The following is a 25622-nucleotide window of genomic DNA, read 5'->3' as shown; positions in this document are numbered from 1 at the left end:
ACTTCCTTTTGAATCACTGTTGTTTCAAAATACCTCTGCACACATAATCCTGAGACTTTGTGAGACTTAGTCATGTGACTTTGTGAGACTTAGTCATGTGTATTTGTGCACATGTTGTATCTGTCTGCTTGGGCTACCATAAAAAATACACAGGCTGGGTGGCTTAAGCAACAGGGATTTATTTTCTCAGTTCCGGAAACTAGAAGTCTATGATTAGGGTACTAGCCTGGCTGTGTTCTGGTGAGGATTCTTCCTTATGTGCAGATGGTCACCTTCTCACTGTGTCTTCACATGGCAGAGAGTAAGATCTTTAATGCCTCTCCTTATAAGGGCACTAATTCCTTCATGAGGGACCCATCTTCATGACCTCATCTAAACCTAATCACCTCCCCAAGGTCCCACCTTCAAATATCATTACCTTGCAGGTTAGGGCTTCGACATGTGAATTTGTTGGGACGGGATGGTGGCGGGGGGGCAACACAATTCAGTCCACAGCATGTGTGCTCATGTGTGTGCTTGGTGTGAACACAGAAATGGCTCATAATGAACCAGCAAGGTCTGGAACACGTTGCCATTAGGGAGTGAGGAGGGATTGTGAGGATTAGTCCTGGCTTCTACTCAGCTCTTCTTTTACCAGAGAGGAACGAAAACTCTATCACTGTGGGATCAAGGTTTTAAGATCTCTCATTGGCTTTCTAGAATATTCTACCAAATGTGAAAACTGCAGAGATTTTTTTCTAAAACATAAAAAGCCCTAGTTGAATCAGATATGGTGATTTCTGACTCATAACTGTAGATAATTATAGTTAGTTCCTGAAAGAAAAATGGTAGTTGCCCAGAAGGTTTGAAGAGGGCAGCAGCTGGCTAAGAGGCTTGTTTAGCAGTGTGACTCCTTGACTGTCTAGTGTCTGACACTGCCTTTATCTGCCCAGCACTCTTGACCACTTTCCCCCTCTCCACGCCAGGAGTTTTTCAGTCAGCTGGATCAGAGGGTGCTCAACGCTTTCCTGAAAGCTTGTGACGAGCTCACCGACATTCTCCCTGAGCAGGAGCAACAGGGCCTGCAGGAAGCCGTTAGAAAGCTCCACAAACAGTGGAAGGTGAGTCAGGACAACATGGGGGTGTCGTGTGTCTTGGATGATGGGCGAGAGCGTGAGGGTGTGAAGGTTCAATTGTCAGAGAAATTTAGAAATCAGGGAAAGTTGTCATAGTTACTTTTCCCCTTGAAAAAGCTGAACTTGAATAAAACAGGATAAAATATGATAGAATTTTGTTACTCCTATTTTTAAGTAGCATCAGTTTTATCATAGTACTTACGAGTATTCTTTTTCTTTTCCTGATTATTTTTGGGGGCAGGAACATCAAGGTGTTTAACTTTTTCAGCAACATTTCTTAAACTCTTCCCATCCTAGTTATGTTAGGTATGCTACTGAAATTACAAGAAATATTTCTCATTTCAGTAGCATACCTAACATAATATCTACATTGTATATGTATATAAGTATATGTAATTGAAGTTTTCAAGGATTTTGCCATCTGGTTTAGCTTGTTATGATTTGAAACATAAATAAAAACATTGAGGTTAAGGATTCAATGATGAACAAAGCATATTCTTTTTCCCCCAAAGAGCTTAGATTCCAGTAAGGGAGATGATTAGTTGCAAAATAATAAAAGTATAATATATAATAAGTCCCCCAAAATATATTGTGTAGGCAATATATTGATGAAAGCTTTGAAAGAGAGAAGTGGGTCCACTTGGAGAGCGGAAAACAATGAAGCAGATAATTAGTTTTGAGCTAAGACCTTAAAGAAGCAACAGATCTGGGGGCGATGGGGACGAAGCAAGAAAGCCGGAGGGTGTGCCAGTGGGGACGCAGGGATCCACAGGGTTCAGCCTGACTGGAGTGTCGTGCGCGGGGCCTGTCCATGGAAGCCGACTTGAGAATCTGCATGTCAGGGGAAGCAGCTGCAGGAGAACAGAGACCCTTTGAAGGTGTCGTCCTTGAGGCGGACTGGAGGAAGCTGCTCGAGCAGCGGGTTCACAGTGCTGCTGTGAGGGAGTATTGAGCGGTGGATCTCATATGTACTAGAGGAAGGAGTCACGGGGTTCAGAAGATAGGCAGCTGGAACACTCTCTATCAGGTCGTGTTATTGATACTTCTGGATTTTTTTTTTAACTTTTTTTATTTTGGCTGCGTTGGGTCTTCATTGCTGCACACGGGCTTTCTCTAGTTGCGGCGAGCGGGGGCTACTCTTGGTGGTGGTGCGCGGGCTTCTCATTGCGGTGGCTTCTCTCATTGCGGAGCACGGGCTGTAGAGTGCAGGCTCAGTAGTTGTGGCTCGTGGGCTCTAGAGTGCAGGCTCAGTAGTTGTGGTGCACGGGCTTAGTTGCTCCGCGGCATGTGAGATCTTCTGGGACCAGGGATCGAACCCCTGTCCCCTGCATTGGCAGGTGGATTCTTAACCACTCTGCCACCAGGGAAGTCCCCGGATTTCTTTTTTTTAATCTCATTAATGTAGACTAAAAAATCAGTCCTTTGCATAGGAAAAACACAGTTAAAGAAATCCTTTTTAAAAAAATAACAAGGACCTACTGTATAGCACAGGGAACTATAATCAATATTTTATAATAAACTATAAGGTAAAAAAATCTGAAAAAAAGAGATATATATGTATGTATAACTGAATCACTTTGCTGTACACCCGAAACTAACACAATGTTGTAAATCAACTCTGCTTCAATAAAAATTAAAAGAAAGAAATACCTTTTTACTTGCTCAATTTGAAAATTTAAAAAAATAAGATGCCTAAAGAACCAGGCTTTTTAAGATGTTTTTGCAGCCTAATATTATCATATATGTACTATGGAATAGGGACTATAATTGAAGGCTGTATTTTACTTTACATACACACACACTTTTAAGCTCTCTAGGATATAATCTGTCCTATTCTTTCCAAAGCCCTAACTCATTTTTCTCATCAGTTATCTCAGTGTTTTATTTTAAAGATAATCTTTTAAATCCATAGGAGACAGGTTGGCTAAAATTAAATTGTAGGACTAAAGGTAACGATGAAGCTTATGTTTGTATCAAAGAAGAATGTAAAAAGTTTCACGTTGTTCGCGTGCTGGCTTGCTCCTTTTCTCAGTGTATGCTCCGAGGAAAAGAAGACATGGCAGGTGGTCAGAGCTGTGGGCTGCTTAATCCTGGCTTTTTCACTGATTATGTTTCCTTGAGTTCCTTCCCTTGTGTAGTGAGTATAATATCTGTCCTTCCTACCTCACAGGGCTGTTGAGAAAATTTAAAGGGACACATGCTAGGAAGAGGGTATGTGGAATCAGTGTGTGATTTAAATTTAGATTCACATCGAGTTTTTCTACTTAACCCTGAGCCTCAGTGGTCTAATCTTTAAAATAGGAACATTAATACCGTGTGGGGCTATTGTTAAAGTTAAGCAGAATAATCACTGTGGAAACACACAACTAACAGCAGGCTGAAAAGATTTTCTGTGGTCCTGGTACTTGGAAAAATACAAAGCACAGCAGCCCGATGGAGACAATAGGTATTAAATCATATTGGTCCTAAAGGGACTATTTCAGGTTTCTGCCACTTCAGTTGGAAATGTACAGAAATGGTATCTTATCTTTCGGAATCGTCCCATGGCATGTAGGATCTTCAAGGAGAAGCTCCATATCATTTGCTTCACCTGAAGATCGAGGTGGAGAAGAACATGTTTTTAGCGTCTGTAGAAGAATGCAGAGCTGAGCTGGACCGAGAGACCAAGCTGGTGCCCCAGGAAGGCAGCGAAAAGATCATCAAAGAGCACAGGGTACGTCCCACACACCTGAGTGCAACCCCTCGAAGTCACAATGTTCCTTCAAGCATAGACCTGATACTTTCATTTGGGTCTGAAAACACTCAATAGCTTAATTACTTTATACTGCTAGACTAGATGAGTATCTGCTATGAAAATTTGAAAGTCTTGTGTGGATTCTCACAGGGATTATAAAAACGTTTATTGCTCATTAGATCTTCTTCAGTGACAAGGGTCCTCATCATCTCTGTGAGAAGAGGTTACAGCTTATTGAAGACCTGTGTCTGAAACTCCCAGTCCGGGACGCTGTACGGAACACGCCTGAGACCTGTCACGTGACACTCAAGGAGCTCAGAGCTGCCATTGACAGCACCTACGCGAAGCTGGTGGAAGACCCAGACAAGTGGAAGGACTACACCAGCAGGTAGTCTTGGGGTTGTTCCCAGAGAAGGATGTAGTCTTTCCTAATTCCGTTAATTCAAACATCTTTGCAAAACAAGCCATGATGTATGTTTCATCTCACGCAAGAAAGATAATCAGATGGTACAATTGTGTTCATGCTCTGATACAGAAATGCCTCATTTAATTTAAAGAATGAGTTTCAGTCAGAAACAGGGTGAAGCACTTTACTTCCAAGTGTCCCAGATGTTGCCTCTTTGAAGCAAAATTAGGCAATCCCTTTCTCCTCGATTTCTTCACGTCCCTCAAAAGGGACATCTGCCTCTTTGGGTTTCTGTCTCACTCAGGTGGAGACACGTAAGGCCAGACCTCAGGTGGTACCTTCCCCACTCGCAGGTGCCCAGGCTCTAGGACACACCCTCCTCCACCGCCGAGGTCCATCCGCTCTGCCTTCTCGTTCCTTCAAGTGCCTGAGCACAGGGGCAGCCATTCCTGTGGAAGGGACAATTGCCGGGAAATTTGTTAATCAGTTTGCTAATCAATCGAATGAAATCTGTTAACCAATTTTCTAATCAGTTGATTGTTAAATTTCCATAAATAAATTCAAAATAGAAAATGTATTCTAACCATGGGGATATTTTCTCCCTTTAATAAGAAAATACCTGTGTTATTTCAGAATTTCTGAGTTCTCCTCTTGGATATCTGCAAAGGAGACCCAGTTGAAGGGGATTAAGAACAAGGCCATCGATACTGCCAACAACGGAGAGGTTAAATGTGCTGTAGAGGTAAGTTCTGGGCCATTTTTTGTTATTAGAAAATATCCATGAATAAAAAAATAATGATAACAGTCTAACTAACGTTTTCTTTCTATAAAGAAATTAACTTCCTGAAAATTGTCTTAAAATAAGTTTTCTCCTGGTACTGTGGAGAACTGCAGGGGTTTTTTTCTATGGAATCATGTTAGCTTTGAGATTTAGTCATGCTCAGGGGTGCCTCTAATGCATCGTTAGCTAATGGGGAATCCTGAGAGGAAAATTGCATGCATGGGTGTACAACACAGCAGAGATTTAAGAACTGTCATAGAAAACAAGAACCCTAGAGGTTTTTATACATTTTCAGCTACTCAAAAGACAGGTTATAGAAAATCAGGGAATTGGGCAAGGTCTCTAAGCATCATTTCTATGTCACTTTCAGCCTGGATTGGGTCAGCCTCTGTGAGCATGAGTACCGCTTGATAAACCCAGCCAGGGCAGCAGAACCTCAGGCCTGATAAACCCAGCCAGGGCAGCAGAACCTCAGGCCCGAACCCAGCCAGGGCAGCAGAACCTCAGGCCTGACAAACCCAGCCGGGGCAGCAGAACCTCAGGCCCGAACCCAGCCAGGGCAGCAGAACCTCAGGCCCGAACCCAGCCAGGGCAGCAGAACCTCAGGCCCGAACCCAGTTTGCATTCTGTGAATGGCACCCTGCAATACTCTCCCTCTTGGGTTGGCTCTTGGTTTTGTAGACACATGCTATGGTGAACATTCTTTATCTTTCAGCATTTTGCACCCTTGCAAGTCACAGAGTTGCTGTTAATGAGAATTTATTTCCTTTCTATTCCTATCCTCTGATTTCCATTTTTTCCTATTAAATTTATAATCCCCTTAAATGCTAACGGTACTCAACGATATCATGCTACACCTGTAGAAGCATATTTATGTTTGCTATTGGTTGCTGTTATAGTACCAAAACAATTCACATCTTAGAACGAAGAAATCACTTGCTTCTAAAACCAACCATTTTCCTCCATATGCATTTGCCCTGTAAGACCCTCTTGTAGCAGTTGGAGGCCCACAGCTCTCATCTACCCAAAGCTGGTGTAGGAGGGAGAGGCTGCCCCAATCACCATTGCCCTGGTCCCTAGACCTACAAGGGCTGCGGCCCGGAGTCTTTCTGGCATCGTCTTGGCCAGTCAACTCTCCCTTCCTGGATTACAGCTGAGCTCCTGTCTGTGCTTCTTTCTGTCTAGGGTATTAACTTCCAAAAATTAACCAAAATGAGGCATAAAATATGAGTTAATGAAGTTAAAATAAATCTTTAGGGCATCTGTTATAATATTCAACAAGTAAATTCTTCAACAAGAGAAATCCACTAATTTAAAAAAGGACTCTTTCTTTTTTTTTTCTTCAAAAAAATACTGCGTTCCTTCCAGCTCACAGAAAATAAGGTGACAGTATATAATTCCCAATTTCACATATTCTTCTACAGTACTTTTAGAAGCATCTTTGTTGTGATCAAGGAAATATATAGACATCTAAATATGGAGGTAATTTTTTGGCACAGAGAGTACTGATTTTACACATTGGGTATTGGAGTTGGGGAAACATTTCTTTCTAGCACTTGTAGACTTTGTTAAAGATGTGAACAAAAAGTGAAATAAGCAGGCATTCTCTTGGTGAGTGAATGCCTGGCTCTCCTACCTCCACCTGACAAACCTTCTTAGGTTGAGTACTTTCTTGCTGGAAAGTTATGATTCACAGTTGTATTTTGTACATCAAAGGTGTTCTTTCATTCCAGGAGATCAGAAATGGTGTTACCAAAAAAGGCGAGACTCTCAGCTGGCTGAAATCCAGGCTTAAAATTTTGATTGAAGTCTCTTCTGAGAATGAAGCCCAAAAGCAAGGAGACGAGCTGGCAAAATTATCTAGTTCCTTCAAGGCTCTTGGGACTTTGCTGTCGGAGGTAAAGCATTTACTCATCCTCTAAATGGACAGCTCGGGGTGAAGAATCTGGAAGGTTCCTTTGGGTTGCAGTTTAACAAGTAATTTTATAAAGAATGTGTAGTTTAAACAGAATAGCTCAGATACTTACGCATATGAAGATTGGTGGGGACGATGGGCAGGATGTTTGCTTTATGGTCTGTGACGTTATTGGATGTTAGTTCAGGTTAACTATCTATATTTAAAGTACAAAGCTTATAGATCCACACTTTGACTCTTACTAAAAGCGTTCTTTCATGGTCAGTGTAAGGTTAAGAACCCAGGCTTGAGAGTCAAACGATCCCAGTCCTAGAGCTTAACTCTGATACCCCATTTCCTACGTAACCATGAGCTTGTCATTTAACATCTCTGGACCTTGATTTATGTACTTGTAAAACAGGGCTAAAAATACTTACCCAGAAGGTGGTGTCAAGAATTGAATGCAATGATGTATGTAAAGCACTTAGTACAGTGCCTGGAACATAGTAAATAACTGATAGCTAGTAATAATAAAATATTCATGTTGAGTCAGCAGGCCAGTAAAGTCTCTTTCGGGCAAGATCTACTCATTTTAAACTTGATATACATTTCAATGTTTATAGTCCTTTGTAGATTATACAAACCCATCTACTCCATTTCTAGTAGGGCCACGTCTACCCTTGAAAGAATATTTTTACTGACCAGGTTATCTTACGAATCTGATGAGTTTGTACATGGGACGATAATGTAAGAATGTAAAGTATAATAAATAGTTATCAGGATTTCTTGAAATCATTTATAAGCTAGCATGGAAAAATGATCACTTGGATGACAAAGTTCCCTGATTCTGAAAGATCTGAAATTCTCTACAGAAAATTAGATGTCCCTAATCTAACAGTTTGATCGATTGATTTTTCATGAAAATCTAGGTTGAAAAGATGTTAAGCAACTTTGGAGACTGTGTCCGGTACAAAGAAATAGTCAAGAGTTCCCTTGAAGAGTTAATGACTGGCTCTAAGGAAGTCCAGGAAGAAGCTGAGAAGATCTTGGACACTGAAAATTTGTTTGAAGCACAGCAACTACTCTTTCATCACCAGGTAGGATGCCTGTTTACTTCAGTGCATTTATGCAAAGTTGTTTAGTTACTGAGAACCAGAGAGATGGAGAGTAAGTCTATCCACTGACTGGAGGGGGGAAGATGGGGAGCTTGGGAGGCAACGCAGATGAATAGTTAAAAAAAACTTGGCACTTCTGTCCGCTCTGTTAAACACTAAATATTTTAGAACATCTTGCAAGATAAATTCTCAGCCAGAGCGATTTGATGATACCAAAAAGTTGGAGGAATATTGTGGAAGAAAAGTTGATTTTGCTATGAAAACCTTCATAAAATTGTCCTTTGCTAAATTGTCCTTTTCATAACAGAGAAGGAAAGCATAAACAAACTATTTCATATTTGAGATCGCTGTTCTTTTATTATGTTGCAATCTTTGCTCTTCAATTTACAACTTCGAACACATCCTGGTTTGGGAAATTATAAATTAACATGTACCAGTCCTTTCTGAAGAGTGTGCTCCTACGAAGGATTAGAACCGGAACTAAAGAAATTCTGGTACATATATTGATAATTAACAGTTTTAATCAGCTTTACTTGTCAAACTCAACATAAGTGGAAGTATGATTTTCAAATTAATCTAATGACAGAATTTTAGCTAACTTAATATGTAAGAAAATGTTAGCTAATTTTATATGTAATAATATATCAAAATGGAAGTTGCATTAAAAGTATATACAAAACAGCAGCCTTTAGGTTTTATAGATTTACTTAGTAATTATAAAAAGGCTGTGAGTCCAAAAGAAAATAATGCTTAGTGTTATATTGTTCTCAATCACTGTAAGTGTTGTTTGGGTTTCAGTTTACTTTAAATCAGAGAAATATGAGATTATAGATATTTACATTAATATTTAAAAACTCTTCACATTTCTTGGACCAGGTGCTTGGCTATATGGGTGTGTTTACTTTGTGAAGATTCATAAGCTGTGTTTTGAGATTTGTGTACCATTCTGTGTGTACATTATACTTCAATAAAAAGTTTATTTTAAAACATATCTTTCCCCAAATATCTCAGACTATTAATCATTCTGAATATACCCTGGAATTAAATCTCTTCATATTAGCATTTTTACAGCATGGATGATTTTAAAAAATTGGAGTTGGGACAGAATATAGTTCTTTAAGGAGAATTATGTCAAATGAATAGTTCTGCCAAATTCTATCTGTAGTATTGCATGAAATATTAAATGTTATCTAAATTAGCACACAATTAAAACACTCTGGCGAAATTAATTATGCTGTTTCCCATTAAAAACATAAAATATTTATAAATGATGCCCATCTTTGATTACTATAGAGCCTTCATTACCATCTTAACTGTTCATCCTAAGTTTAAAATGCAGTTTGGGCCCCTGCTGCGGGAGATTGTACCTTTCCGTAACTATTAAAGTGTGGGTGTTTATGTCCCTGCCTGGGTGCTTAGACAGTTAATATTTCTATCCATCTGTTGAACAAATGCTTCCAGCAAAAGACAAAGAGGATCAATGCAAAGAAGAGAGATGTGCAGCAGCAGATCGCACAGGCTCGGCAGGGAGAAGGTGGGCTGCCTGGCCGAGTCCAAGAGGAGCTGCAGAAGCTAGAGAGCACCCTGGACAACGTGGAGCACAGCCGGGAGAAGCAGGAGCGCCGCATCCAGGTAGGAGACCGGAAGTTACGTCATGGCCTGTATTAGCTTCTGGGTCACAGGTTACACATGTCCTACTAGCAGGAGCAAAGGTTTATTGTTCCCGCCTCTGAGGCGCCCGCATTCCATTAAACACTTACATGAGTTATCTCTTTTAATCACAGCATCAGCCTTGTGAGATAGGTATTGTAATTAGCACATTTTCCAAGTGTGGATGCTTAAAAACAAAGAGAGGATTTTCCCTGAAATCACAGAGCAGTGATCAGTTGTAAAGCCAGGATTTTTTTTTTTTTTTTGGCGGTACGCGGGCCTCTCACTGTTGTGGCCTCTCCCGTTGCGGAGCACAGGCTGCGGACGCGCAGGCTCAGCGGCCGTGGCTCACGGGCCCAGCCGCTCCGCGGCATGTGGGATCTTCCCGGACCGGGGCACAAACCCAAATCCCCTGCATCGGCAGGCAGACCCTCAACCACTGCGCCACCAGGGAAGTCCCGTAAAGCCAGGATTTTAATCCACACTTGTCTGAATCCAGAAATTGATGTTGGATTATTTCACTTTTCTGGACAGTCCAGCAGTCACACCTTTATGGTTTATTGTGTCCTTAACACATTAACTTAAAAAAGTTCTTGGATTTTTTATTTCCCCCTGCTTACCGCCTGCTGCACTTCCTTCTCTCTCTCTCATCCTTCCTTTTTTTTTTTTGAGAGACATTGGGAGGGTTTCTTTCTTTTGTCCCTTATCTACAGTTAAGTAATATCCTAAGATTCATAGAACTTTACAGAAGATAAAAAAACTCAGACTCTTCGGCCATACATCCTCTTTTGGTAGATGAATTGAGAGTCAAAGGGGGAATTCTTATAGAAGACATTAAAATCATTTTTATTCTGTGTAATTGTTTGGCATTTGAACTGAAAGTTAATAGCCTGACAAATGAATGGAAATGTGACAGTATTTTGTGATACATTCTGATAATTCATAACATCATATGTTATTTATTTTTTCTAATTTAGGTCACATTGAGAAAATGGGAGAGATTTGAAACAAACAAAGAGACAGTGGTCAGATACCTTTTTCAAACAGGTTCCAGCCACGAGCGCTTCTTGAGTTTTAGCAGTTTGGAAAGCTTATCTTCAGAATTGGAACAGACAAAGGTATATTGGCAAGACCACGTAGTCCCTTGGTACCCATTATTCCCAAGAAAAACTGTGTTTCATTTCATTACTTATTATAATTCTTTAATCAATTTTTATTGTTTACTTATGATTCACTCTTCAACACATTGGTCAGGTTGCTCTGGGGAATGAAAATATAAATAAGATTGAAACATCAAGATGTTTTCATTAAAGTGGGAAATAGTTTCCTAATAGATGGGTAAATTTCTAAAACATCTTTCTGAAGTCAGTGATATTTTGAACTGAAACTCGAAGGGCAGGTAAGACATAGAAAAGCAGAGTTTGGGACAGAAAACCAGCATTCCTGTAATGGGAAACGCCATGAAGTATAAAAGTGTGAGAAATGGGGATTCTCTGCTATAAAGCAGAAAAGGGGAGTGAAGTTGTAAAGGAAAGTTGGGCCACATCACAAAGACTCTTGAAGGCCTAAAGCGTTACTCTCTAGGCTACGTGGAACCATTAGATGTTTGTAAGAAGGAGAGTCACATGAGCAGAGCTGTCCTTTAGGGAGATGAGTTTCTTAAGCAGGTGTAGAACATTGAAAGCATAGAAGTCTGGAGTCATGGGTTCTAGTTATAAAGTTATTGCATGCGTACATGAATAGGAACATGAATTAGGGTAATGGAGATGGCAATGGAGATATTGGGACAGATGTAAAAGAGACAAAGGGAAGGAAAAAAGCATGATACCCAAGGTTCTGAGCCTGACGGAGACAATGGGAGCGAGACAGGAAATTGGAGTAGCTGTTAATGGGGGAAGATGAACAACTGCGTTTTGAACGTATTGAGTTTGATGTCCAGTGGGACATCCAAGAGATAATATTTAGTAGGTGTGCTTGGTAAGCTCAACCCTGTAAGCTCAAACACCTTGGACACTCAGAGCAGACCAATAAATTTGTGCGAATCATTTAGAGTTGTACAGGCCCCTTTGGTTCCTATTGCATATGTTTTGGGTTTATAGAAAGACTGAATTAGTGTAGAAATGTGTTTGTCAATGTATAAGAAAGAACATTCTTACATCCATCCTTCCATAACCTTTAGCAAGGAAACCCCTGTGCTTCTGTTTTCTCACCAGTAGAAGGCTTTTGTGTTTCTTGTACTGTAAATTTGTCACTACTTCTCCTGTTATTAACTCACTGAGGAGTTGGAAGTTTTATAAGGCCACAGAATCTTTCAATTCTGTATGATTTTCATCAGCCATTTAAATAGAAATTATTTATTTTTAATTTTAATTATTTTACATATTAAAAATGTATCAGGTATCTTTTATAAATACAAACACATATATTGTGTGAATTAACACATGGGTGTTCCTCCTGGGTTCCATCCAGAGTTTCTGATACCCTGCGGCTCCAACTGCCTTGAATTGGTTTGCCAGCTATAGATGAAACAAATGTGGTCTTTTTGTCTTATTTTTAAAATTCTCCTTAGCCAATAACCTTGCATACTTTGGGATTGATTTAATGATGTGAGCTAACAATTATTGAACATACAGTATTTGCTGATCTAATCATTTGATGTTTATCATCTTCTTTAATCACCAAAATAATCCTTAGCGATTATTAATTAACTAATTATTAATCCTTAGAGATTATTACCATTATTAATCATGTGGTATAAATGAGGAAATATAAGGTACAAAGTTGTTACTGAATTTATCCAAGATCTCAGGATTACTCACTGGTGAGGTTGGGATGCAAACCCAAGAGGTCTGAGTCTAGAGCTCATAACCTCAGCCTCCATATTATATTTTCATGAAAAAACTGAGTTCCTTCACTAATTGTTGCTATACACTGCTGCACAAGCATATGTCATCTGGAATAATTGTTCTCTGTTTCTCTGCTTCCTTGACATTGTTAATATAGCCTTCATGCCTGTGGTAACCCTTGAGTAGTTGTGCTGAGGAACTTGAGGGCTTTCTGTCTGCCAGTGTGTGTTTATAGCAATATCATGTTTAATCTTCACAGTATGGTTTTACTGATGAGATGAAAATTCAGAGAGTGGTGTGACTCAAGGTCCCACAGCTAGTTTGTGTGTGAAGGTCAGAGCCAAGTTTCAGCTCTAGACCTGTCTGATGCCACAGTCCATTCTTTGCAGCTGCACCCTGCTGCCACTCATATGTCTTCTTAGGACATAGAGATAAAGCCTTACAACATTATTCTAGTTTTGTTTAATTTGGTTTTTATCAACGTCATTCTGTTCTTCGGATTCCTGTGCATTGTGCTTTCCCCATACGTAGCTCCCACAGAAGGCTCTCAGATTGAATGTATATAAGCGTTTTCAAACATTGCTTTCTCCATGTGTTTTCCTGGGTTCAGGGAAACGCTAGGGGGAGAAAACACTTTTATGCTTCTTATTTTATTCATGGGGTTCTGCTGTGATGCACAGATTTCACAATTGAATCTACAATGACAGTAAGTTCACATATAGTGATAGTAGATGCTTCTAACCACAGAATTTAATGTTGTGACATTAGTACGTACTGTATTTTAGGATATTATAAATCTCTCAACCATAAGGAAGATGTACTTACTCATTTTTATTCTTTCAAATTGCAGGGTACTTCTCTGAAGTAATGTTGATCTTTCTATGAGGACGTTAAATCTTTCAAACATGAAGATGAAGTAGTATTATGTAGTAACTATCTTATATGGTGTTATGTAATGGTTTTGAGAGATGCTCTGTAGGAAAAGGTGGCTATCAGGAGTCTGACTTTTAAAAATTATTTACACTACTTATTTAGGAGAGAGCAGTTTATGATCAAAATTTGAAGCTCCTCTGATATAATCCAGGAGAAGAAATGAGACCCTAAGTTACTTCTTTTCCACTCAGGATTGTCTCTGGGTTTACCTTTTCTAAGTCAGTATTCAATATATTTACCTGACAAAGTTGAGATAACTAATATTTACCGGTGCCTCAAATATATGAAATTAATTTTTGAATTAAGGTGATTCACTATTATTGAAAATCAGTGTGTGAACTTTATAAACCATTTTATCCTCAATTTTATGTGAAGGTAGTAAAAAAAAAAATGATAATAGGTATGCCAGAGTGCCAGGCACTTAAAAATGAAATTGCTAATGAAATGTTAACAGTAAACTTTTGAGAAAAGTATTACTATCTGCGTTTTATGTGAAAGAGCCTGAAAAGTAATTTGCCAAAGACGAACAACTAGTAATTAGCAAATCCAGAACCCTGGTCCAGGTTTGAGTAGTTCAAAACTTATCTTCTTTCCCTCGTGTTGTATATGGATATATAGTAAACAAGATTTAACAGCATTAAGATCAGTTTATAGCTCTTTTCAGAGAACTAGTTAACAAAATGTTTTTTTAAAGATCAGTGATACTCTGTGTTGACTAAGATATCCTTCAATTAAATAAACAAGTATCTATATTCACTGGCCTAGAAATCTGTTATCTTTATGACTGAAAAAAAAAATCACTAATGATCATTGCCCAACTGGCCTGTAATTAACTAACATATGTGTAGACAAGTTAATTACTATAATGTGGCTCAGAATTCTAAACAGAAAACCCAAACCGGGAGACAATGGAGTACACATTTTTTTGAGAATTGTTGGATAACTATGAAAGTAGTTCTCCAACTATGAAGGTCTGGTTGTGGTTTCACTTATATAAAATGAAAATAATTTAACAAAGTGTCTATTTTGGCCATAATGAAAAAAAGTCTGTTTTATTGCTAAGAATATTATATGCCAACATTCTTATATGTTTGAATCTATCTATTTATCTATCCATCTATTCTGGGGGGAGACTACAGTATGTGCAGTTTATCTGAGAGCAGACTTTAATAGAAGATGCTGTTCTAACAATTATAATATCTTTTTTAGGAGTTTTCTAAACGAACAGAAGGTATTGCAGTCCAGGCTGAGAATCTTGTGAAGGAAGCTTCAGAGATCCCACTTGGGCCCAAGAATAAGCGGCTGCTTCAACGGCAGGCCAAGTCAATCCAAGAGCAAGTCAAAAAATTAGAAGACACACTTGAAGAAGAGTATGTGCTTGACAAGTCCTAAACTTTCTTCTCTGAGATAAAGTTTCATACACTCTTCCCTGTATATTGTATTCAAAACATTCTTTTAAAATCTCCAAGTGTCCGTGTATTTCAGCATGTTTTGAGGAAGCAACTTACAATTCAAAAGAAAACATCACCAATAGAGAATCCAACATCTGTAACAGAGCAGAAAAATATAAGTGATGTGGTTTTTGCATCGTAAACTGATTCTGTTCATGAGAAAGCCATATCTATAAAATTTCAGTGGCCTTTGTACACTGGAGAAGGGAATCTCAAAAAAGAACCAATATTTAAGATAATTTTTTTACTGTATTATTCTGCTGTCACCAGTTAGAGGGAAGGGTAGATTTTTGGTTGTGTAGATTCTAGGCCTAAATACACATGGCGTAGACCAAGCATCTTCAACTCCAAGAAGCTCACAGAGCTTGCTTACAGTGCCTCAATGTTCAAATTGTCACTGATTGTACACTATTTCCAAAAATTAATTTCAAAAATCTATTTTATTTTTAAACATTTAGTGTTTAAATATCTAAAAAGAAAGAAAATAGTTTGGCCTATGGTATCCTGTTATGTACAAGATAGACACACACAAAAATTTGGAGGGGATAAACATATGACCAATGTTCCTCAAAATAATATGGCTGAATGGTTCTATTTTAAAGGTTATTTAGTGGCAAATCACCCACATGTATTGTTTTTAAGGTATAGGACATAATTTCTAGATGAGTATTAAAATGTAAAATTTGTTTTTAATACTATTAACACCTTATAATTAATGTTGTACCTGTGTCTAAACTTTAAAATTTATTAAATAATTTATTTAAAGTAAATTGTGACTTAAACCTTTAAATATTATCTATCAAGGTAGAAATAGTAGAACTTAGAGTTTATTAGAAAGGAAGTTACTTCCATTAGAAATATCCACTTGAATCTTTATTTCATTAAAAAAATTGAAATATAATAGAGCTTGAATTAACTGTACTGATGAGAGCATAGAATCGTCCAGGATATACATTTGAGGCTGCAGTATTATTGAATTTGACAGTCAATGATGCCATTGTATTTTCCTTGATGTCTTCAAGTGCCTTTTGGTAAACAGGGAAATTCCTTCTTTTTTTTTTAACCCAAGGACTTAACAGTTCAATGATATACTCTTAGTTTCCCAGTCTTTTTCTAAACTGAAAGCCATAATCACCTGGTTATATATGCATAACTATCCCATGGCTATATGTGCATAACTAATACAAACTGGGAACCTATAATTGAAATTTTATTCACTAGATTTATTACACATAAGTCCCAAGTTGTCTAAAAGCAGTTAGGGTGCTCATGTACAAGAATTTATAAAGTCTTTTAGAATCAAGATCATACAGACATCTAAGAATAGCTGAAATTGTTATAGATAATAGATTGCAGCCTCCACTCTAATAACAGAAACAGTTCCTGCACGGCAGCATGGGATTCAGATTACAAGCGTTATCTTGCTTCATAAAGATGTATTTTATAAAGATCTCTGAGTATAAAGCATCACTGCAGTATCTCTCCTCTAAGAGCCAAAGGGCCACGTTGACAAAAGTAGGACTGTTAAAAAAACTGTGTGCACTGGAATCTAGGTGAGAAGTTTACTAAAATAAGTCTGGCAACTCTGTTCGCATGCACAGTTTAACAAGATTATGCCTGGATTCAAACCCTTTGGACCCAGCAATATTTTGTTCAAAGCACAGTTCCATCCATAACATAGCTTAGTGCTACCTCATTCTCAGAAGAGACAGGAATACTTGAGGACTGACTAACTCAGATCAAATGTGCATTTTTTTCCCCCTGTTCTAATAGTTTCAGCTTTGATGTGGTCACAGATGTCTTCACTATCTTTTCACCTGGTGATTTAAAGGAAAATGTACTGTTTTTCTCTATTAAGATACTGCATTTTATTTACTTAATTTGGTTAATTTTAGTATTAAAACCATGGAAATGGTGAAAAACAAGTGGAATCATTTTGGCACTAATTTTGAGACCCTGTCCGTCTGGATAACTGAGAAAGAAAAAGAACTCAATGACTTGGAAACTTCGTCATCTGCCATGGACACACAAATCAACCAAATTAAGGTGACCTGCTCACAAGTTACATTTATAATCCATGTCTAGGTTTTAAGAGCGCCTTTCTTACATTTCATCAAATGCTATTTGTCCCCAGAACAAATCTGTCATTGCTATGTGACTCTATTAAAATTAACTTCACACAAAATGCTGAGCTAAAAGGTCTTGAGTGACACTGGGCAACACTTAATAGATGGAATTATGTATTAATATTGTCTGGCTTATGCATTCAAAGTCATTATTGTGTGCAATATCATTAAAATGTTTTTATGGTTACATTATTCTTTTCCTTGATTTTGAATTAACCCCATTAGAGTGCCCTGTTGATGGATTTATACGCCATGAAATGTGTTCATCATCTACAACCTTATTTTTAAGAACTATTCTAAACGTCTAGCTCAAGTATTGGTGGCATTTACCCTCACCAGCCACAAGGCGGGGTTGGAGAAATTACTTTCTTCACGTGAAGCCATCAGATTCCATCGATCTAATGCTGGCATTTATGATGCCCTTGGGGGCATGGACTGAGACGCTTATCCTCCAGTTCTAAAATAACCAAGTACCTAGACTGTCATCGTCCATTTCATTCAAGTAGCTTAAGAAAAAAAATGGGCTGAAAGAAATGAATTCTGCATGTTCATTTCTCTTTCTTTTATGCTATTTTTACACATTTTCACAGTTCAACCGCTTCTTTTTCTAACTCAGCTCAATTTTTTTGGAGTGGGAAAACCCTTTGCCATTTCATTCGATTAAATATAGTAAAATGAATACCAAGGTGAGGGAATGTTTCACATTACGACTCAGAACAAGTCATTGCCATGTGCACAGTGGGAGGATGCAATATTGTTTAGCTAAGATCACAAGCTGTGCAGATTGCCTATCACACATCTTCTGCAGTCAAGGATACATGGAGTCTGGTGTATGCAGTCTGGCTTATGTCTTGTGTGATATACTAGGCAAAACAGATGCCCAGCCATTAAAGAATGAAATATGTTTAATCTTTAAAACTGTTTTTAAAAGTTGCCGTTTAATTCTAAGAAAACAAAGAATAGCGCATTGAAATAGTTTTGTCTCAACATTCTTCCTTCAGAAATTTTTGACATACACCCTTGAACTTGTTTATCCTTCCTCTAATTCATTTTTCTATTTTCTTAAACCTTAATTCCAGAACTTCTGAAATATGTCAGTGATCAAATGTCATCACATTGCTTTTAAGAAACAAAATGATTATAAGTATTTTATTTTTAAGTATATAAACATTCAGTTGTGGATTTCCATGCCGTCAGGCTGAAATACATTTTAATATTCCAATATGGCACTTGGAAAACTATCTAAAAATGAATATGAGTATCAGGAAAAATATATTCGCTAGAAATAAGCAAAGATAAGAGTTGAATACACCGTACTGTGGAGTTGAGGCTCATAGGTTCACTTTCTATTTCCCAACAGAAGATTACATTATAGGAAATATTCAAAATATGTTAACACTTGTCATAGTATTTTCACTTCAAACTCTTAGGATTAAAATTAATGAAGCATTTGAGTGTTGTTGTGAAGATATTTACCTATAAGCCCATTTTTGTTCTTTATTACATGCTATTCCAAATTGACTAATTTCTTATTCCTAATTGATAACTCACAAACGATAAGAACATACACTGGGTTCCTCTTCCATCTTCTCTTCGTGGATTGGAAATCTTTTCTGCCACAATCTAACAACATAATTGTATAGTTTGCATCTATGAATTTGTTAATGGTATATATTACTCTAAGAACTAAGAACTTTGATCTTAACTAAGATGGTTTCACTGAGGTGTTGGAAGCACCTAGAACAACTATTAGCACATAAAAAACTCAAAATACATTTGTTGAATTATGAGTAATTTTTCCAAAAACAATCATCTTAAAAAACAGCAAAACAAAGAAAGATTGTATTAAAGCTCAAACGACAAATATCTATCAGATATACCACTATAGTCATGAATATGAAAAATAAAAACAAACAGCTGATGTGTAACTGGCACTAATCTGATGCTGGCTATTTCCAAGAGTCTTATCTAAACAGAAGTTGTTTCTGACTCTGTTGTCTCATCTAGACGGAAGTCACACATTTATTTTTTCTAGGGTAACAGTATTTTCTATTTAAATTATTTGAAACTGAGACTTGTCTGAATTTTTGGCTTTATTTTGATTGAATGGTTTGGCTCTTTTTCTCAGAGAAACAGTTTTTCTTCTCTTATAAATAAATAAACCTCTGTTTATAAGAGGCCCCCCCAACACACGCGCACGCACACGCACACGCACGTGCCCACTTTCAGTACTTTTCTTGGGTTGGCTAATAGGTAAAATGTCCTCCTGCCCCAAATGGAAATCATAGTCTGTAGGCTCCTTACTGTAGAGTCTGCAGCTAGTGAATACAGTGGTGGTTCCCCAAGTGGATTTTCTGGGTCAGCAGCAGTGCATCACCCGGGAAGTTGTCAGAGCTGTGAAGTGGGCCCTGCCTGAGACCCAGGGAGTCTGACTCCCTGAGGTTGGAGCCAGGAGACCCTAATGTATTCCAAATTTGGAAACCATTGGCATAAAGTATAGTTGATAAATATGAGAAGACTGGGTTTAGGTAGGAGCAGAATCAGAAAAGCTTTTAGTTAGGTAAAATATGAAATAGCTTCATTTTAGGAAAATTAAATGAATGCCAATATTAGCATTCCTATGCGTTTGGGAACATACTACTTCCCAGACCAGTTGGTCAAAACTCTTGACTCATAGGATAAGCAGAGAATTCTCTGTACCTTCAGAGAGACTGTAAGAGTTCCAGGGACATGTTCTTGCTTCACTGTGAGCAGGGGTGGCCTTTTCTCCTTATTCTCCATCCAGCGAGTATGACCACCACCAGTTTGTATTTTTCAGACATTGTCTGCATACCTATCCTCCCCAAACGAGGTCAGGAAACACACGGTGTTCGTTTGTAGCTAGCTGCTTTCTAATGGTGCAAGTACGTTGAAATGTCAGTTAAGGAAAAATTCTGCTGATTTTCTCTCTCTGCAGATGATTGTATCATTTCAGGAAAGCAGGCTTGCTCAGCCTACATTGTCATTTTTCTTGTTTTAAATATTAGGTCACGATTCAGGAAATAGAAAGTAAGATCAGCAGCATTACAGGACTAGAAGAAGCAGCTCAGTCTTTTGCTCAATTTATTACCACTGGAGAATCTGCTCGAATCAAAGCCAAGTTAACACAGATAATAAGATACTGGGAAGAACTCCGAGAACATGCACAGAGTCTGGAAGGAACAATCCTGGGACATTTATCTCAGCAGCAAAAGTTTGAAGAGAATCTTAGAAAGGTAACAATTGGTCCTTGCGTGCTAAAGTTACCTATTTCGCGTTGCATTTTATAAATGGTCCAGAAATAATGGAATAAGGAAAAGACACAATTTGCCAATTATTTACCAAGTTGTCCGTGACTGAGTTTGTAATTTATATGTAACCTTTTCTCAGGGAATATAAAAATGCCATTATATATTGTGTTCAGATAGGTATTAAGTCTTAATTATATTTCTCTCAAATAGTGGAACACATTGATTTGGGGTTTTTTTTAAAAAATAGATTTTATCATCACACTGAATGTTATCCAAAAAAGATAGGCATGCTGTTTCCCCAGTAACCTTCTCTGCCTTGATGTATGTTTTCCCCATCATCATTTTTATATATTACCAATGTTTTAGATCCAGCAGACTCTGTCTGAATTTGAAGATAAACTTGCTGATCCAATTAAAATATGTTCTTCAGCTACAGAAACATACAAAGTTCTCCAAGAACATATGGTAAGAGCATGTTTCAACGTTTCTTCTTATTTATCTGCTCAGAAATGTGATAATTCCTGCTTGAAAGGAAAACAGTAAATATTTTTATTAGAGTTAAAATTGAAAAAAATTGTATGTTACTTGAGGAATAATATAGATCAAACATAGTCACTTCATATAACACAAGAAATATAACTGTGCAAATAAGTTTTCATTAAAAATGTATTTAAAGAGTAGTCATTTAAGATATATTTCTCTCTCATAATTAGAACATGTAACTTTTTCAGATTATAGCTGTAATAAGCCCCATTACCTCTTGCCAACATTATAAAAAATGTGCAGAAAAATACGTATACATTTGCATAGCAGATTTCAGATACTAACCCACTACACTCAGATGTGCAAAGATCATGTCCTCACTGATCTTTTTCCACAATGGCTAGCTTTTTTGATCTGGTCCCTGAACTGGTAACCACTGTGAGATATTTTGCAAAGCAATAGATGCCTCTGGAAGAATTCAGAGGAAGGAGCAAAGCAAGAGAATCATGCACAAAGAAATACTCAAAAGAAGTGTGTTAATTAATAAACCAGAAAAAATATATATATATAATCCCTATTATGTGTGCATGCATGCACAAATACAGAGAAAGGGGCCACAGTAATAGCAAACAGTTGACAAAAGCACAAGTGGAAGAGAAAGTGGAATTTATATTGTTTGAATATTTATCATAAGAATGCATTATTGTGTTACTTATGTAATTTTTAAAAGAATAACCCCCAAATGAGGAAAAGTAGGAAAATTAGATTGGATAGAATTATTTTAATAGACAACTAAGTTAACAATTGAGTACCAGAGAGGATAATATTGTATGTTTCTAATATTTGGATTTCCTAAAGCAAGTTATTTTTCTCTATCTTGATTTTCTGATCTGTAAAATGGGGGCAAATGAAAGAACATACCTCTTATGGTTCTTATGAAGATTAAATGAGATAATATATATAATGTACATAACACAGTGCCTGCCACATTCTCAGGTTCCCTAATTGTTCTTATCATGGATTCCTGACGGCAGCTATGTCAGCCATAACTTCCCATATTTTTTTTTTAATAAAATTATAGCATGTTGCATGTAGCTCTTATAAATTAGGAGTAGGGTTTTTAAAAATATATTTGGTATAACATGAATAACAAATTTCACAAATTATCTAAATCCTTAAGGGAAAGTTGTAATTATTCAGTAAACAGCAACAAATTCTTATTTGGGGAATAGTCTCTCCATTCTCACCTTTGACTTCTGCATTTATGAAGTAACTTGCTTGTCACTTTCACTATGTCTCGCTGAAAATCACGGGCAGAGAATTTTTTTTGCTGAAAATCATGGGCAGAGACATACTTTAGTACCATTGCTGTTTATTATGCCTTTGCGAAAACGTTTGGTGATAACGGGTCTCAAAGAAAAACTTAGGTCTCCTTTCTTGATGCTATGCATTCATGGAACTCTTTTGCTCTCACATCAGGATCTCTGTCAGGCCCTGGAATCACTGACCAGCACGGTGGCTGCCCTGTCAGCCAGCGCCCGCAAGGTCTCTCACAGAGACTCCTCCATCCAGGAGGCTGCAGCCCTGAAGCAGAGCTATGAGTGTTTGCTGCGTCAGACTAAGGAGAGACAGATTGTGCTCGAGAAGCTGCTGGCCCACTGGCAGAGGTGAGCAGCCTTCCTTCTCCAGTTGGCAGCCAGGGTTTCAATAGCTACTCCTAACTAGGAAATTCTGGACTTTAAGTGATGGGACATGATCATCCCGCATGTAAAACTCATCAACTCATGTGCCTACCATGGGAAGACATTGATCTTCATTATAAGATGAAGATCCCTGATTGTGGAGGGGATGTATGAGTATCTTTACACATTGCACACATCTAAACACATGTGCAAGTTCATACACAAACATGAAAGGAGTGGTTTTTCCACCTTCACGTCTAGAAAAAGACAACAGACACTGTGGTATTTATAATGGTTACTGTTGAACCCCTCAACTTCAGAAAAGTTTTCAAGTATGATAATTTTGCATGAATTTGTTTCTTATCTCTGCTTTGTGTAGGCTAGAGAAAGAACTGTCTACCTTTTTGACTTGGTTAGAGCGATGTGAAGCTATAGCCAGTCCCCCAGAAGCCAACATTTCTGCAGACAGAGTCAAGGTGGAGAATGAACTTCAATTAGTACAGGCAAGTTCAAGGAAGTGAGAGGAAAATGAAATGCTCTTTGTTATGGTTGCGTTGTAAAACAAAATCAAGTGTGAAATCCCTTCTGCAACTTAACTTTTTGTTTTCGTTTCATGGTCCTGCAAAGAAGAGCAGCCCTGACCTGAAAGACAAAGTCATGGTGAACTTTGTGATGATAAGTTTCCATGATGTATTAGAAAATCCTGTAACATAATGTCTGGCACTTGAATGCAAATTATTGGCAGGGGAGTTGAAGGAGAAATGGGTAGAAACATAGATGAAACAAGGTTGACCATCAGTGAATAATTTTTGAAGTTGGGTAATAGCTGTATTCCTTCTACTTTTGCATTTGTATGAATTTGGGGTAATAAAAAAGTCACAGCAATGATTATTTTCAAACAAGACACCATAAAATGAATAAGCACAAATGCAGAAGATAGAAAGGCAAAGAATACTATCTTATTACATTCTTGAAGAAGCCAACATTTTATACTTAAAATAATCTTTAAGTATTACTGAAACTACAGACAATGTTACTGATTTCTGGAGATTAATGACGTGCTTTAAGTGATGCTATCTGTGCCAGAAAATTCAACAGGCAATATTGCTTCACAAAAGATATTTATTGTGTAACAGATTTACACCCCAACTTTCTCCCATTACCTTTTACAAAATGTTTAAGAGGAAACTAGTTCTTTTAGTTTTCATAATTGCTTCTCTAAAAACTCCATCAGAGCATGTCTGTAGCATCTGATCCTATCCCCCCATCTTCAGATGTTCTCCTACCTTGACTTGGAGGGTTTCTCACACTCTTGGTTCTCCTGCCTTCCTAGTTTATCAAACACCAATGTTCTGCATTAATCTCCCAAAAAGTCCCTGCTCAGAAACCTCCAGTGACTGTCCTGCCTGAGGATAAAGGGCAACCCTCAGTCCACAATCCAGTGTTTATCTTCTTATAAATGCATTGTGGGCTGTTCTAAGAAGGGAAGTCATAGCTCCTTTTCTTAAAAATGATACAAAGATATCTGCCCATATAAAACTGTATTCCTGGACTTCCCTGGTGGCGCAGTGGTTAAGAATCCGCCTGCCAATGCAGGGGAGACGGGTTCGAGCCCTGGTCCAGGAAGATCCCACATGCCGCGGAGCAACTAAGCCCGTGTGCCACAACTACTGAGCCTGTGCTCTAGAGCCCGTGAGCCACAGCTGTGGAAGCTCGCGTACCTAGAGCCCATGCTCTGCAACAAGAGAAGCCACGGCGATGAGAAGCCCATGCACTGCAACGAAGAGTAGCCCCCGCTCGCCGCAACTAGAGAAAGCTCACGCACAGCAACAAAGACTCAAAGCAGCCATAAATAAATAAGTAAATCAGTAAATAAATAAATAAACAAAATACAACTGTATTCCTACGTGTCTCTGTGTGGAAAACAGTGCTATACAAATTAGAGGACCAAGATTGGCCCCCATCCAGGCACTGTGTCAGCCAAGCTGCCTCCCTCCCATGGTCTGAACGTTCCTTGTACATTCCCACCTCCTGGCCTGTGTCTTCCTCCAGCTCAGCGTAAGTCCTGGTTCTCCTTTGAGGTCTTTCCTGTTGTCATAGGCTGTGTACTCCTCCCTCTGATACCTGTAGCGATTTCGCTTGTATCACACGTGTGGCCTCACTAGGGAGGGGAAAGAAAACATTTTGACAAGCATCAACTATGTGCCGGGCTACAGCTGTCTATATAGTGCTTATCTTTTATCTCTTATTAGGTAGGGACCACAGCTTTTATGCACCACTCACATCACCTAAGAGGGTCATTGCCTGATTTAAAAATGAGTAGTTCTGTTGCACGAAAGTAAAATGAAGACCCTTTAAGTTCCCTGGTTTGGCCTAATGTAGTCTCTAAACAGAGAGACACATTGTGTTCCCAGTACCTAGCATTGTACCTCTGTCATTGTTAGATATGCTTTGTTTTTCTTCAGCAACAGTTTTTCTTTGATTCTTCTCACCTACTCAGTTTCTTTATTCTGAAAGAAATTCTACAGCTTCTAAATTTGCCTAACTTAATATAACCCAGGCACTGGGAAGCTAATTCAGGTTTCAGCAGCATTTTTAATGTTGCATTAGAGGTTAAGTGGATCCATTTCTAGACCAAGGGATAAAAACCCTTTTTAGCCTGGTTCCAATGACCTCCGTTTTGCAAGAACACAAAGCCTTTGGATAGCAACCACCTGTGTCACATGGTCCTTCCTGGTCAGTCTCATTGGGATGAGATCTGTAATCCATTCTGTTTTTTCTCAGGGGCTGCAAAATGAAATTGTATCCCAGGCCTCAAACTACAGCAACCTATTGCAGCTAAAGGAATCCCTGTTCTCAGTGGCCTCCCAAGATGATGTGAAAATGATGAAACTACATTTGGAGCACCTGGATGAGAGATGGAGAGACCTGCCTCAGATAATCAGCAAAAGGTTTGGTTTCAAAAAAAAGCTTCTAGTATTGTTCATTATTTTCAATGGTGAGCATATAAATTAAGAAAGCCTAGCTTTGTTTACTTTATTTAACCCAATTATTCAGGGCATAATTATAGAAGGGAAGAAAACTACTTTATTCGTCATTTTAAAAATCAAAGTGCTTCATAATTAGTATTTCTAATG

General features: G+C 38.1%; 1 protein-coding gene across 1 annotated transcript in view; it reads left to right on the top strand.

Annotated features, from left to right (window-relative positions):
* The window catches only part of SYNE1 (spectrin repeat containing nuclear envelope protein 1), a 457576-nt gene that overhangs the window by 157238 nt on the left and 274716 nt on the right, over positions 1-25622 (top strand). The window contains exons 24-38 of the mRNA XM_060283256.2: positions 966-1100; positions 3670-3828; positions 4029-4237; positions 4889-4997; positions 6770-6934; positions 7860-8027; positions 9507-9677; positions 10673-10813; positions 14684-14844; positions 16821-16971; positions 20078-20305; positions 20687-20785; positions 22283-22470; positions 22865-22988; positions 25270-25436. Coding sequence (XP_060139239.1) covers positions 966-1100; positions 3670-3828; positions 4029-4237; positions 4889-4997; positions 6770-6934; positions 7860-8027; positions 9507-9677; positions 10673-10813; positions 14684-14844; positions 16821-16971; positions 20078-20305; positions 20687-20785; positions 22283-22470; positions 22865-22988; positions 25270-25436 — 2375 coding nt within the window. The remainder of the gene's footprint in view (positions 1-965; positions 1101-3669; positions 3829-4028; positions 4238-4888; positions 4998-6769; positions 6935-7859; positions 8028-9506; positions 9678-10672; positions 10814-14683; positions 14845-16820; positions 16972-20077; positions 20306-20686; positions 20786-22282; positions 22471-22864; positions 22989-25269; positions 25437-25622) is intronic.

Source organism: Globicephala melas, chromosome 14, assembly GCF_963455315.2.
Source record: "Globicephala melas chromosome 14, mGloMel1.2, whole genome shotgun sequence".
NCBI lineage: Eukaryota > Metazoa > Chordata > Mammalia > Artiodactyla > Delphinidae > Globicephala > Globicephala melas.
Note: the sequence above shows the minus strand (reverse complement) of the source record. Positions and strands in the feature narration are given on the sequence as shown.